At 37.4% G+C, this 14,330-nt stretch overlaps 1 protein-coding gene across 4 annotated transcripts in view; it reads right to left on the reverse strand.

The window, feature by feature from the left end:
• Positions 1–13,780, reverse strand: part of LOC119825915 (ceruloplasmin) — a 48,288-nt gene extending 34,508 nt beyond the window's left edge. For 2 of the 4 annotated variants that reach the window (XM_038346930.1, XM_038346929.1), the window contains exons 1-3: positions 13,576–13,780; positions 2,688–2,935; positions 249–458 (exon numbers count right to left, since the gene is read on the reverse strand). In XM_038346930.1, the coding sequence (XP_038202858.1) occupies positions 249–458; positions 2,688–2,935; positions 13,576–13,721 (604 nt within the window). In that variant the 5' untranslated portion in view covers positions 13,722–13,780. The remainder of the gene's footprint in view (positions 1–248; positions 459–2,687; positions 2,936–13,575) is intronic. The other 2 variants (XM_038346927.1, XM_038346928.1) reach the window with 2 other exon arrangements.
• Positions 13,781–14,330: the final 550 nt, after the last annotated feature.

Here is a 14,330-nt window from a genome sequence, read left to right on the forward strand (position 1 = left end):
TTATGCCCAGCAAGCCTATCCCACAGAAAACTGATATCAAGCATCTTAGCTTCATTGGCATTTTCCCCTAAAGGTTTGTTCCATTTTTTTTCATGTCATTAAGGCCTTTCCTGTACTTTACTTCCTTATTTTTAAATCTTACCATTCATCTATTCAACTGCAATACAGAATAACTTATAAAACTAATTAAAAAACAAACTTCCTTGTACCTCTCTCCCACACTGTTTGTGAGCAGTGAAAAAATATACCTTTTTTACAGAGTATTAGAGGTCCTATGAGGCCTGATTCAATATCTTTGGGGGCATCAACATGGGAGTGGTAAATCCTCGTCACACAATTGTTGTCTCCTTCAACAGGACTTTGCTCACTGGCATGCAGCACATACAAATATTGTTCTCCAGGAAACACTTTGTCATCTTCTTTTTGAAAATTGGTGGTGTTATCAGGGTAGATGGCACCTGGAAGCAGTGTAATGGAGTTAGAAAGTGGGTTCATATGAATACAGTTGAAGGAATAATGAGTCCTCAACTAGAGGGTGCCCTCTGGACATTCAGTACACAGAAAAAGAAACCAGAGACTAGTGTCTAAGGATTCCATAAACCTCACAGAAATAATTATTACTAATTTGGTAATTGATTAAGTCCTACATGGTAGATATTTAAGGATGATTTTAACATCTATCTATCATCTATCTATCTATCTATCTATCTATCTATCTATCTATCTATCTATCTATCTATCCATCCATCCACCCACCCACCCACCCACCCACCCACCCACCCACCCATCTATCTATCTATCTATCTATCTATCTATCTATCTATCTATCTATCTATCTATCTTATTTTTTGAGACAGGGTTTTTCAGTATAACAGCTCTGACTGTCCTGGAATTTACTTCCTAGACCAGGCTGGCCTGTTACTCACAAAGATCTGCCTGCCTCTGTTTCCCCAAGTTCTGGGATTAAAGGCATGTGACACCACCACCTGGCTGATGGTAACTTTTATAATTTAATGAAAAGTTTTTAGCTGGGGATCATGTGATGTGGGATTCCCTCTTTCTATGCTGTGAATATGTTTTATTACCATTGGTTAATAAATAAGTTACTTTGGCCTATGGCAGTGCAGAATATAACAAGGTGGGAAATCCAAGCAGAGATAGAGGAGTGAAGAAGTCAGGCAGACACCATGTAGTCCCCCAAGAAGCAAGAGGTAACAGACCATGGGTGGTAAAATATAAAAGAATAGAAATGGGTTAATTTAAGATATAAAGGCTAGCTAGGAATATGCTTGAGCCATTGTCCAAACAGTGTTGTAATCAGGTAACAAAGCACAGTTTCTGCTTACAAATGACAATGATGTGGAATTCTGCTCTGTAAGCTGTAACATGAGGGCCTGCTCATTGGGGTTTCTGTGCTGCCTGGTACCCCACAGCCAGCAAGCCCCAAAGAAAATCACACAGAGGTCTCCATAAGATTATAAACTGCTTGGACCATTAGATCAGGCTCTTGTTAACTCTTGTAGCTTATATTAACCCATTATTCTTATCTATGTTAGCCACATGGCTCAGTACCTTTCTCAAACAGGCAGGTTACATCTTGCTTCTAGGTGGTCTGGGCAGGAATGTGGAGGGAGCTTCCTACTTCCCAGAATATTCCTGTTCTCATCGCTCTGCCTCTACTTCCTGTCTGGTTGACCCACCTTTACTTCCTGCCTGGCCAATCAGCGTTTATTTAAACATGATTGACAGAATACAGACGATTATCCCGCACCAGTAAGCTATGAATATTTATTACCATTTGTTATTAAAGAAGCTGCTTTGGCCTATGGCAGGGCAGAATATAGCTAGGAAGGAAAACTAAGCTGAATGCAAGGAGAACGAAGGCAGAGTTAGGCAGATTCCATTTAGCTACAGAAGGAAAAAGAAACTAGAACCCAGAACCTTACCAGTATGCCACGGCCTTGGTGCAATACACAGGTTAATAGAAACTGGTTAATTTAAGATGTAAGAGCTAGTTAGAGATACACTTGAGTCATCAGCCAAACAGTGTTGTAATTAATATAATTTCTGCGTGATTATTTGGGTCTGGGTGGCTTGGAAACCAAACCAGAGTTTCTATTTACAGTCATGGTATAATGAATAATCAAAATAACCACCTTCTCATATAACTGAAACTTCTTATATAAAAATCTGATTTGTGGGTATATGTGTAGTATTTATAGAACACAAAAATTTTACACTTAATTTTAGAAATTTTCCAACATGTGCAAGTTGAAATGAACTTTATCTTCCTCTAAGTGTTAATGGATTTTCAGTGTACCTATAAACCCAGCTTTAATAATGGCAGACTGATAGACATTCTTTTTTTCATAACCCCACTCAACTTTATCATCAGTCATATAAAATTATTTTAAAGCAAATTCTAGACATACTTAGTTTCTAAATATCTGAGCATGTGGCTCTCACTATCAGTACCTAGTTCATTTAGGCAGTACTCGTTCCCACTACAGAAAGTCACATAACTAGAAAAAAACAAAGCCCTCATTGTGATGAGTTAAAATCCCATTATAAAATAGATTGGTGTTAAAGGGTGTGGTTACAAGTTCTATCTAAAGCTATCAGTTTTAGAAGTTAAAAGGTTTTCCTACTGAAGGGGAAACTCCAACCACAACACACACTGAGCTTACCCTCATGTTCTTTGTAGTAAGTTACCCCATGTGAATGAAAAGTATAGGGCCTAGAGGCAAAATTCTTCAAGTGAACATAAACTTTATCTCCAACTTCAGCTTTGATGATAGGGCCTAAAAACCCTAGCCAGACTGGCTTGTCTACAGTTTTCCTAAAGGTGCCATCTGTGTACTGAACGTAAAGTGCCTTCTTGTATGTTTTTCCAATACGATCTGGGCCATTTTGAAGATATAGATTGGATTGTTCCCTGCAAAAGAAAAGACACTTTCGTCAGAAACTTTCATTTCTGAAAATAATATTAGAATTTAGAAGAATCAATCAATGATTACATCAGCATTCAGTTCTTGCCTGTTGTATAAACACCTCCAAAGATGAGAAGGACAGCTGTTGATTAACTTTGTTATTTTAATATATGAGATGTTTCATATTAGACACATGGTAGAGAACCACCTGTGAGGACCTCACAACACCATGGTGCCAAAAATGAAACGGAATAAAATTGAATGAATCTAAATTAATTTTATTATTTAAATTATTGATTTGTGTGTATGTATGCATGCATTTTGGTGTGTGCATGAGTGCACACTCACCTGTGGTGTGGATGTGGAGGCTAGATATCTATTTGAGAACCTTCCTCCACCACTTTCTACTTTAGTTGTTGAGACAAGGTCCATATGAAGTGGAGCTCCTCATTTCAGATGGCCAGTGAGCTTCCCAACATCCACGTCCAGAAGCTAACTGTCTCTGGTGATGCAATTCATTTTACCCAGTTGTGCCTCCTTTATCTGGGTGCTGGGGATCAGAAGTCTTGTACAGCAAGTACTTTACCCACTGAACTTGCTCCACAGCCCAATCTATTGTTTTAATTTCTTTCAGGAGTCCTAGAATTGATATGTAATCCATACGGATTTAAAAATTACCTTTCCATTTAAACTACCATATGTATTTTTGAATTCTTCATTACCATAGATTCTTTATATTGAATGCTTATGTTCTGATTAATGATAATTAATAATTTGAAAATTCTCCTAAATATATCAACATAATAAATAGAACTAGGAAGGAAGACAAAAAAGAAAAGTGTGTATGTAGGGGGTATATTTAATATTTATACCTAAATTGGTTCTTACATACTAAACAAAGTTAGATTTTAGTGGCATTTGTTTGGGAACAGTGCCATGCAACCATTTAGACGGACTCAACTAAATCCTGGCTTTGGTAAGTTTCTCCACAAACAATTACTCTCTGTTATAGTCCATTAGTTTTTATTTGCCATGGTCTACTTAATCATCACAGAACTTTGAAAACCTGCCTGAAAACCTGAAAAGTAAACTTTATCACATTCTCTGGGCTGAGAGCGCATTGGCAAAGTTTAGATTTATTTCTTTCCATGTTTCAAGATCTGGTTAGGGGCTTTGTAATTGCTACAGAAGTTGAAAATGCGATTTTCAAAAGTCTAGGACTCTAACCTCATGTTTTCTAAATGCTAACCTGAATAACTATCTAGTAATTCACTAGGTGATGTATAAATAAATTCCTGGCTTCATTTTGATGATGCTGACTGAGGTCAGAGAGGAGTTGTGCACAGCTAGTAATTCACTAGGTGATGTATAAATAAATTCCTGGCTTCATTTTGATGATGCTGACTGAGGTCAGAGAGGAGTTGTGCACAGCCCCCCCCCCCCCTTTTTTCCCAGCAGGCTAGTGTATTCTGGTGCAGGCAGCCACTCTGTGCTTGCGGGATCCTGTAAAGTGAAGGTTATGAGAGCAGCAAGTGCAGAGGCAGGGGGTTCCTTGGCATTATGAGACAGAAACATGAAAAGTTCTGGTTTCAGCTGATACTATCGTGTTACAAGATCTCTACATGTGGTAGCTTTATAGATGAAGGCACCACCACTTGGCAGTGATCCTGGGGCTGGATTTTGGCAGAATGAGCAAGAAATAGGTCAAAAAGAGTCACATTTCTCTGGATTGTCTAAGCACTTCTAGGCTGAAAATCTTAGTTTGAAGTGAACTTTGTTAGAAATTAGTATGGCCACACCGGATTGTTTCTTAGGTCCATTTGCTTGATAAACCTTTTCCCAACCCTTTACTCTGAGTAGATGTCTGTCTTTGTGGTTGAGGTGTATTTCTTGTAAACAGCAGAATGTTGGATCCTGTTTTCGTATCCAATCTCTTAGCCTGTGCCTTTTTATAGGTGAATTGAGTCCATTGATATTAAGTGATATTAATGACCAGTGCATGTTAACTCCGGTTGTCATTTTCTTTTTTCTTTTCTCTTTTTTTGGTTTTTCGAGACAGGGTTTCTCTGCAGCTTTTTTAAGAGCCTGTCCTGGAACTAGCTCTTGTAGACCAGGCTGGCCTCGAACTCACAGAGATCTGCCTGCCTCTGCCTCCCGAGTGCTGGGATTAAAGGCGTGCGTCACCACCGCCCGGCTCGGTTGTCATTTTTTATTTGGTAGTAGAGATTGTGTGTTTCCTTTCTTTGAGATGTGCTGGTGAAGGGTCGCTAGATGTCTGAGTTATTTTGGGCAATGCTGGACTCCTTTGTTTGTGAATTTCCTTCTATTACTTTCTGTAAGGCTGGATTTGTGGCTATATATTGTTTAAATTTGTTTTTATCCTGGAATATTTTGTTTTCTCCATTTATAGTGAATGAAAGATTGTCTGGGTATAGTAATCTGGACTTGCATCCATGGTCTCTTAGTTTCTGCAAAACATCTATCCTGGACCTTCTGGCTTTCATGGTTTCCATAGAGAAGTCAGGTGTTAGTCTGATAGGTTTACCTTTATATGTTACTTGACCTTTTTCCTTTGCAGCTCTTAATATTCTTTCTTTATTCTGTATGATTTGTGTTTTGATTATAATATGGCGGGGGGGGATTTTTTTTTTTGATCCAGTCTATTTGGTGTTCTGTAAGCTTCTTGAACCTTAATAGGAATATCTTTCTTTAGGTTTGGGAAGTTTTTCTTCTATAATTTTATTAAATATATTTTCTGGACCATCGAGCTGTATTTCTTTTCCTTCTTCTACGCCTATTATTCTTAGGTTTGGTCTTTTTATTGTGTCCCAGATTTCCTGAATGTTTTGTGATGAGAATTTGTTGGATTTGATGTTTTCTTTGATCAGTGCATTTATTTTCTCTATGGTATCTTCAGAATCTGAGATTCTTTCTTCTATCTCTTGTATTCTGTTGGTTATGCTTGTTTCTGTAGTCTCTGTTCGTTTACATAGATTTTCCATATCCGGCTGGCCCTCGGGTTGTGTTTTCTTCCTTGCCTCCATTTCAGTTTTCAAGTCTTGCACTGTTTCCATTATCTGTTTGATTGTTTTTTCTTGGTTTCCTAGGATATCATTTACAGATTTACTCAATTCTTCAAACTTTTTGTTATTCTTCTCATCCATTTCCTTAAAAGAGTTTTTCACCTCCTGTTTAAGGGACTCTATTACTTTCATAAAGTCAGTTTTTTCTACTTCTTCTTGATTAGTGTGTTCAAGTCCTCCTGTTATAACTTCGCTGGGTTCTGGTGCTTTCATGTTGTTTTTCAAATTGTTGGAGGAATTCTTGCATTGGCGCCTGCCCATTTCTTCCTCTGAATAATCCCCTTTGGGTCTTCTTTTAGAAGTTCAATTCACCCCAATGAATTCAATTCACTCACCCCAATGAATGATGGATCCTCTGGTAGACTGTCAGGTCTCCTTGCAGGCCAAGCAGCTCACTGCAGGCAGGCAAATGAAGGAGGGGACCTCCCACCGGCCTGGGTGCACTCAATTCCAGGTCCCCGGAGCCCAAACAGGCTGAGCTGTGGGATTTTGTGGCCCCAAAGACGGAAGGATGAGGCGGGGTAGGGGGTTCTGGGTGCAAGCTGGGAAGGGACAGGAAGAGAGAGGCAGTATCTGGGGAGAATAACCCCTGCAGGAAGAGCAGCAAGTGTGCGGGTGGTGGGGGAGTTGGGGAATGTTGGTGGTCCCTCTCCGGGCAGCTGCCGTGGTTCAGGCACTCACTCCTCACTCACCCCAATGCTAGGGTGAAAATCTTAAAGAACCATATATGGATAACTGACTGTATAAACACCAGGACTCTCAAAGGAAGCAGAATTGTACACTGAAAAATGATAGAGGTGGTATTTTTTGTTCTTTCAAACCCATCTTGGTGTGATGGTTACACTAGAAGTAAGAAAAATAAAGTAATTAAAAACACACCAATTGTGGATCAGTAAAATCCTACTAAAAATACTAGCTGTGGTGTGTCCTGCTTGTGTTACCTTATAATTGTTATGTGCTTTCCACTGTATTAAAGCAAAGCAGAAGAAGACAATGAAGATGGCTTGGAGATTTCAAGAAATTCATGAATAAAGGTCAGAATACTGGGGTGAACTCTGCCACAAACCCACATAATTACTGTGAACATGAGAAATCTTAATAAATACATGCTTATACAATAGCTAGACTATGCAACACTGAAGACTCATGAGGTCAAATGTCAGTTGTGTTAATAGGACCCACAAGGAGCAAGGTCAGTTAGGGCCAGCTGCAGCAAATGACACCTTTCCCATCCAGCCAAAAGAACCCTGCACTAGTCTCAAGCACATTTGTCTAGACCCCAGAATAAATTTTCTTCAGGGTTTGACAGTATTTCTAGGAAACCTGTCTGATAATATTTAGCAGAGATACTAATCCACCATGCCTTGTTTATGTGTATCTTTTGGAGGTCCAAGATTTATAGCAGCCCTCTAGTCCTTAAGACTTTATTGAAACACCATAAACATGTTTTCCCTATTATGATTCTACTGCACCCAGGAATCTATTCCATTCCCATACACTCAAAATTCATCCACTGCACTGGTGTTTTTTATTGATTTTTTGTTTTAATTAATTTATTTTTTATTGAGCTCTACATTTTTCTCTGCTCCCCTCCCTCCCTCTCCTCTCCCTTCCAACCCCTCCCCAAGGTTCCCATGCTCCCAATTTACTCAGGAGATCTTGTATTTTCTACTTCCCATGTAGATTAGATCTATGTATGTCTCTCTTACAGTCCTCATTTTTTAAAATAGGATGTGCTCTGACTTGGCTTTGTGTCCCATTTTTTTCTAGATAAAGTTTTTGAAGTGATGGAGTATTTATGAAAATGACTTTTAAATTAAAATTAATCTGAAGCTAAAATATACTCAAAGATTTTACATATATATCAAACTGGTTCTTCCATTTGGTTCTTCCATTGTGAGAAATTTCCCTTACCTAATTGAGAAATATCTAACTTTGGGGAGGTCTGTTTGCTTACAATACTATTCTTTAAGAAACATCAGGGGACTATTCATGGCTTGGGAATGAAGGGTGAAACACCTACTAGAAACTTGTGGAAACTTTGCCGGTCAAATGTTCAGCACAATAATCTATTATACTTGATCTTTGAACCAAAGAAATTCTTCACATTTATTTTCAGTTCTTCCTCTTGGCAACTATAATCCTTTCTACTCCTTATAGAAAATGGATTTCTCTCCCAGAAATCACACTTCCCATTTTAGCTCCCTTTTTAATTTTTAAAGAAAAAATGCTGACTCCTGTTTTTTCTGGTAAAGTCAGAATCAGAACTGAGAATTTTTTTAAATGCTTCATTTATCTTTATTTTATGTGCCTTGGTATGAAGGTACCAGATCCTCTGGAATTGGAGTTAGAAACAGGTGTAAGCTACCATGTCGGTAGTGGGAATTGAATCTGGGTCCTCTGGAAGAGCGGCCCGTACTCTTAACTGCTGAGCCATATTCCCAGAATTTTTAATGGCAGATAATTTATCATTAATATTACTATAATTAGTTAATAATACTGATCCACTGGTAAGTTCAGAATTCACTGAAGTAGTTTTGTTCTATTTTTAGCTTGGTTACTAAAGTCTCAAAATTAAAGAAGAATTTTGACTTCACTTGTTGAAATGCTTCATTAAATTTTCATTACTGTATAACAAATCATCTCATAACAACATGAAGTAATATCTGCTTATAACTCTCAGTTGGATGAGTAATAAGTCTGACAGTTCATGTGTCTGTTGCCTGCCTTGGACATAACAACACTGAAATCAAGGGGAAACCAGACTGAGCACTCCCCTGAAGACTTTTGGAAAAATCTGCTTACTCAATCAGCCAGGTTATAGGCACAATTCGGTGTTTGTCGTCTGGGAGAGGCCCACAGTCATTAGCCACAAGCAAACAGTACTTTAAATTCCACAGATTGTAGAGACTAGGAGAGGAAATTTTTGGCAGGATATTTCAGCAATATTGCCTTTAACAAACAGAAATCACAAAAAAATATGGTCTAGTCACAGACATCTCACTCCCCACCAGGGGCATATAGCCCAAACCTCAGTGAAATTATATATCAAAAATAGCTAAGCTCTGCCAGCACAACAGGAACCCAGTGTTAACTAACCTTCGCAGGAGAAATGGAAATGGTTATAGCAAGTAAGGTTGTTTAATTAGTTTATCCAGAGAGGCTATCCTGTATGACATGCTTGTGTCTTACCAGGCTCTTTATTTTTAGTTAATAAAACCAGAGAGTGTGGCACTGTAAATGGAGTGTTAGCCAAATAACTGTTAGCCAAATTTTGTACTTCTTCTGGAGATTTAAAAAGAAAAATTTGAGGCAAAGTCTCATGTACCTCGGGTAAGACTTAAACTGACTGAATGGACTTGATGATATGAATACTCCTAGGGATGTGTGAGGAGAAGAGTCTTAGTGTAGAATATGAGGGAGAGTACAACCCAAGGCATCTGAAAGAGTTCAGACTGAACCAGGCCATGAGAGGAGAGAGATGCAGGTGAGAGAGAGGGAGGAAGAGAAGAGAACTAAGAGGGCAAAGAGTTCAAGTGTAAGCCAGAGAGAGAGACAGAGACAGAGACAGAGAGAAGGAGAGGGGGGCAGAAATGGCAGAGTTATATAGAAGATAGAAGTTGGGGGAAGAGAAGGGAAGTCTCTGGGCTAGAGAGGTTTAGGGTAGGAAAAGAGATGAGAAGAACAGAGATGGGCCATAGCTACTAAGAGAGCCTGGAGGCCAGCTGTGTGCTTTGGTATGTCAATAGCCAGCAGAGTTAGTTGTCCTGGATTCTTTGGAATCTGACACTAACCATGTAGTCCTTTAATATTTTTAAAGTATTTTTGAGGGAGTGTTAAAATAATTATTTGGGAAACCATTCAGTTGAGTCAGGCAGAGCAACTTGGGTGCCTATATAAGCAAACTAAAACATAATTTAAAGTAAAAGGAATGTCCAAGGTCTTGACATTGCCATGACATTGCCATCTACAAATGTGTTGGGCTGGCCACTTTCATAACTGTTCTCTAAAGGTCTGTGTGGCCTGTGGAGTGCAAGTTGAACATATCTGATAGTAAATGGTAAAGTGAAGCATGGACCCCACCAAGCAGAAACTGCTACCTAACATCTAACCAGAAAATTTCCAGTTAAATTGATCAAATGTATTGTTTTATTGTTGCTTCTGGAAACATAACATTCATTTGCAACCCAGTGACCTGATTAGGTGTGAGGTAGCTCAATCCATGACTGGCAAAATGGTCAGGTAAATTTGTTAAAATGTAAATGTGTGTGTGTGTGTGTGTGTGTGTGTGTGTGTGTGTGTAGTTTTCTTCTTTCTTTTTCTTTTTTTCCTTTTCTTTATCTCTTTTTTTCCTTTTTTTTTAAAAGATCTCTTTTTGTAATCCTAGGTGTCTGGGAGCTTGATATATGAACCAGGCTAACCTGGAACTCACACAGTTCCTCCTGCCTCTGTGTCCAGAGTGCTGGGATTAAAGGCATGTGTAGTCAGCATACCCAGATTAGCATAATTCTGATTGTACCATTGGACAGTATTGTCTTAGTTTGTTGCCTGTTTCTTTGGTCAGAATTTGATTTTTTTGTTTGTTCTTATTCATTAGGTTTGTTCATAAGGATATCATTATTCTACCATCTAACCGTCAAGCCTACAACAGGCTATAAAACTAAATATCAGTGTTTGTAGCATTTTAGGAAAGTCACAATTCCTGATCAAAAGTCTGTTAAAATAATTATAAAGGGGTTATAATTAATTGTTTTTGGGTTTAAAGAACACATAGCTTCTTAAAAGTCACTAGAAAACAAAAATAATCAAAAGATAATGTAATTATTACTATTACTAGTTAGTACAACAATAATTCAATTATTCAATGCATATTTAATACTAATCATGGAACCTGGACACAATATTCTAGATATTTTTATGTTTACACCTTTTTGTTATTTAAATATAAATTACTCATTTTGAGAACTGTTGTTGGAAGTGCAGCACTGGCTATAGTATAAGGATGTGATTTTCTGCTTCACTTTATTGGAAATAAAGAACAATGAAACTGATTCCAAAAGGGCAAGTCTAGTTTCCTAACCAACAAAACAGAATAAAACAATTTATTAATCTTTCTCCTTTAACATTGCTCTTGTTTTCAATTTCATTAACTCTAGTAGTCCACCTAGACCCATTTTCTTATTTTATTCTGTTGCCTGATTCAGTCTACCATGTGAATCTATCAACTCAGGAACAAGAAAAGTTTTTATAATATTCCCAGTATTTTTTCCTGCCTTCTACTAAGCTTTCTTTTGTTTTCATATATCCACAAATATTTGTTCAGTGTCTTCTGTCTCACAGACATTTGTGGTCATGCAGCCATCATAGCACAGGGAGTTCTTGCCTCTCAAAGGATCAACCGTCAGCTTCAGCCTAGTGCTCCACCTGACACTTATTGCAGACTCTTTCATAGCTTTTTCTTCATCTTGTTTGTTTCTGCTTTGCTTTCTCCATAACCAAGGAGAAGCGCCACCCTTGCCTGGTGACATTCCACAATGCTTCATGGGCTAATTCACACACTGCTGATTTATGACCAAGGAGAGCACAAAAAATTGCTACCGCACTCATCTGGTAAATATTAGCACAACATGAGAAAAGTTACTGAAGCACCAATCAATGTTCATATAGATTAGGGAGAAAGCTTATGAATCATAATATGATGGTAAAATCATAAAGAAAACTGAACTAAAAGTGTCCAGTTTTCCTTCTGAACACCTTCAGTGTCCCTATTAGATAATAATGGGGTAAGCAAGTTTATCTTCCTTTAATTTCCTAGCTGGAGCAGACATACCATTAGAATATTTGAAGTTAAGAAATCACTCCCTGAAGTTCTTAGCAACTCTCTTTATCCTTCTACTTCCTTATACTTAGAGTTTACCACACTGGAACATGGTCAGAGCATTATAGATTTTACACAATAGACTGACTTGACTTTTTATTGTAAACAATGTCAAGGGTGGGTAGAGCATTGAGTCGAACAGTACTTCTCCTTGTTTAATTAATTTAGGTACCTGTGTGTGTGTGTGTGTGTGTGTGTGTTTGTGTGTTGCTGATAACTGAACCCATGGCTTTGAACCCATATTTGCATATACTGAGGTATATCTGCAGTCCAGTTTTTTTCTTTTGTAGTGTGTCTGACTCCTTTCCTTGGAAATAAAAAAGTAGATAATTTACATCATACTTAATAATGAAAACAATGAATTACTCAAAACTAGGCTTCTAGTGAAGTTGTAAAAATATGTCCAGTTTTTGGGAAGAGAACACTATCTCAAAACCAGGCTTTAAAAAAATTGTAAGTTCTATTTGTGTCTCTGAGGCCAGGTATCAGCTCAGAATGTTTTTATACAGAACAATACTATGTTAGTAAAATGATAGTTTGATATTTTCATTAGTAATGCATTTTTTCTTACCATGAAAAATTCAACTGAATATACAATTAAAGAAAATTAATGATTCAGTGCTTACATAATTTGGCTCAATAAGAGAGCTGTTCTTCAAGAGAAAATCTCAGTCACTGCTGGTCATTTGGCTCACTTGAGCTTTCTTGCAATCCTAATACATTTGCTAGTCTAGTAAATATTTGTTTGAATCCCAAGTTTCTATTTGATGATAAATGGTTAGATAATATTAAAACTGGTGGTCTCAGCTTAGATAAACCTCAGAGAGGCTCTACTGTTCTTTATATAGAGAATATTGCTCAATATAAAGCAACTAAAACACAAAGACTTTTAAGTTATTTGGTATTCTATGAGGACATAACAGTAAGAACATATCATTCCTTGCACATGTTTTGTGTGGAGCTGTGCTGAGAACTTTGCAGGCACTTTTAAAATAGTTCTGTGAGGTGTACTTGCTGTCTCACTTTATAGACAAGGACTCAGAAACTGTGAGAGAGATTAGTATCAGTCATTCACTGTCCTGAGTCACCCAACAAGTAATAGACAGAATCATATTTCTTGAAGCTGTATCTCGTTTCTATGTTTGATGTATTACTCTACTTTTAGCATTAGGAAAATTTTATAGGGGCTGGAGAGATGGCTCAGAGGTTAAGAGCACTGCCTGCTCTTCCAAAGGTCCTGAGTTCAATTCCCAGCAACCACATGGTGGCTCACAACCATCTGTAATGGGGTCTGGTGGCCTCTTCTAGCCAGAAGGCATACATACAGAGAGAATATTGTATACATAATAAATAAATATTTAAAAAATTTTTATATAGTGATTTTTTTTAAAGTGAAGAACTTCTGCATCCAGAGGCAGAATAAATTTAGAATATAGATAAGGGTATCACTAACCACAGGAAAGAGTGAGAAATTAGTGTAATTCTCTTGGAGCAATAGGAAAAGAGCAGAATGGCTTCATACTAACAAATCTAGGGAATATAAAGAAAACCAGTAAAAGTATTGGTTTTCAAGTCAGCACTTTGCAGTTTCTATGTTTATCAAATTAAATACTTTCCTTGCTGCTTTCATTTTTAAGTTGATAACATAAATTTGGCTCAAAAATAATAAAGAGTAGTGACTTACTTGTCAACTGAAACAAGTTTCTTCTCTCCATTTTCAGAGGCATAGTTCCAAACTGCTTCAATAATTCCAATGTAGTAGTGCTTATCTCTTGTCCAGGCTAGAGGAGTATTCAAAAATAGAAAAGTACCAAGCAGCAAAAAGTTCATTTTTCTCCTGTCTTGGAGACTGAGATGCAATAAAGTGAAATAAGAAGCACACAATTTTATAAATAAGGCTTTCTTTCTTTATTTGCTTGATTGACACAGCTTAGTATTGCATAAGAGTAAATCATTTCATTAGAGCAAATAACATTTTCCAACTCAGTTTGCCTTTGGCAAACCAGGGAGGAAAAAAAAAAACAATTCCCAGTTGTCAGGCTTCTCTAAATACAAATGAAATGTCATCAGTTAGTGTTGATTCGCCAGTGTTTGTAACTCTGAATTTTCTTCAACTCATTGTATGAATTCCAGGAAGGCAATGAACATCTCTAAATGGTCTCTTTGTTCTAGAAATCCTAGGAACTGCAGCATTTTGCCCAAAGCCAGTTCTTAACAAGCCAAGATAAAATGAAGCAAAACATGCAGCTATTTACTATTCTAGAAGACTAACAAAACTTACTTGTAGTTTTACGTATACAAAAGATGATATTTAGCGTGTCATAAAAGCACCCAATAGAAATTTTATTTTGAAATTTTATTTACTCTGTGAAATCTGGACATTTCTACATAAAACTTCACAGAACTGTGTAGAAATTAATAACAACGTAACAAAATTGA

This window comes from Arvicola amphibius, chromosome 11, assembly GCF_903992535.2.
Source record: "Arvicola amphibius chromosome 11, mArvAmp1.2, whole genome shotgun sequence".
In the NCBI taxonomy this organism is placed as follows: Eukaryota; Metazoa; Chordata; class Mammalia; order Rodentia; family Cricetidae; genus Arvicola; species Arvicola amphibius.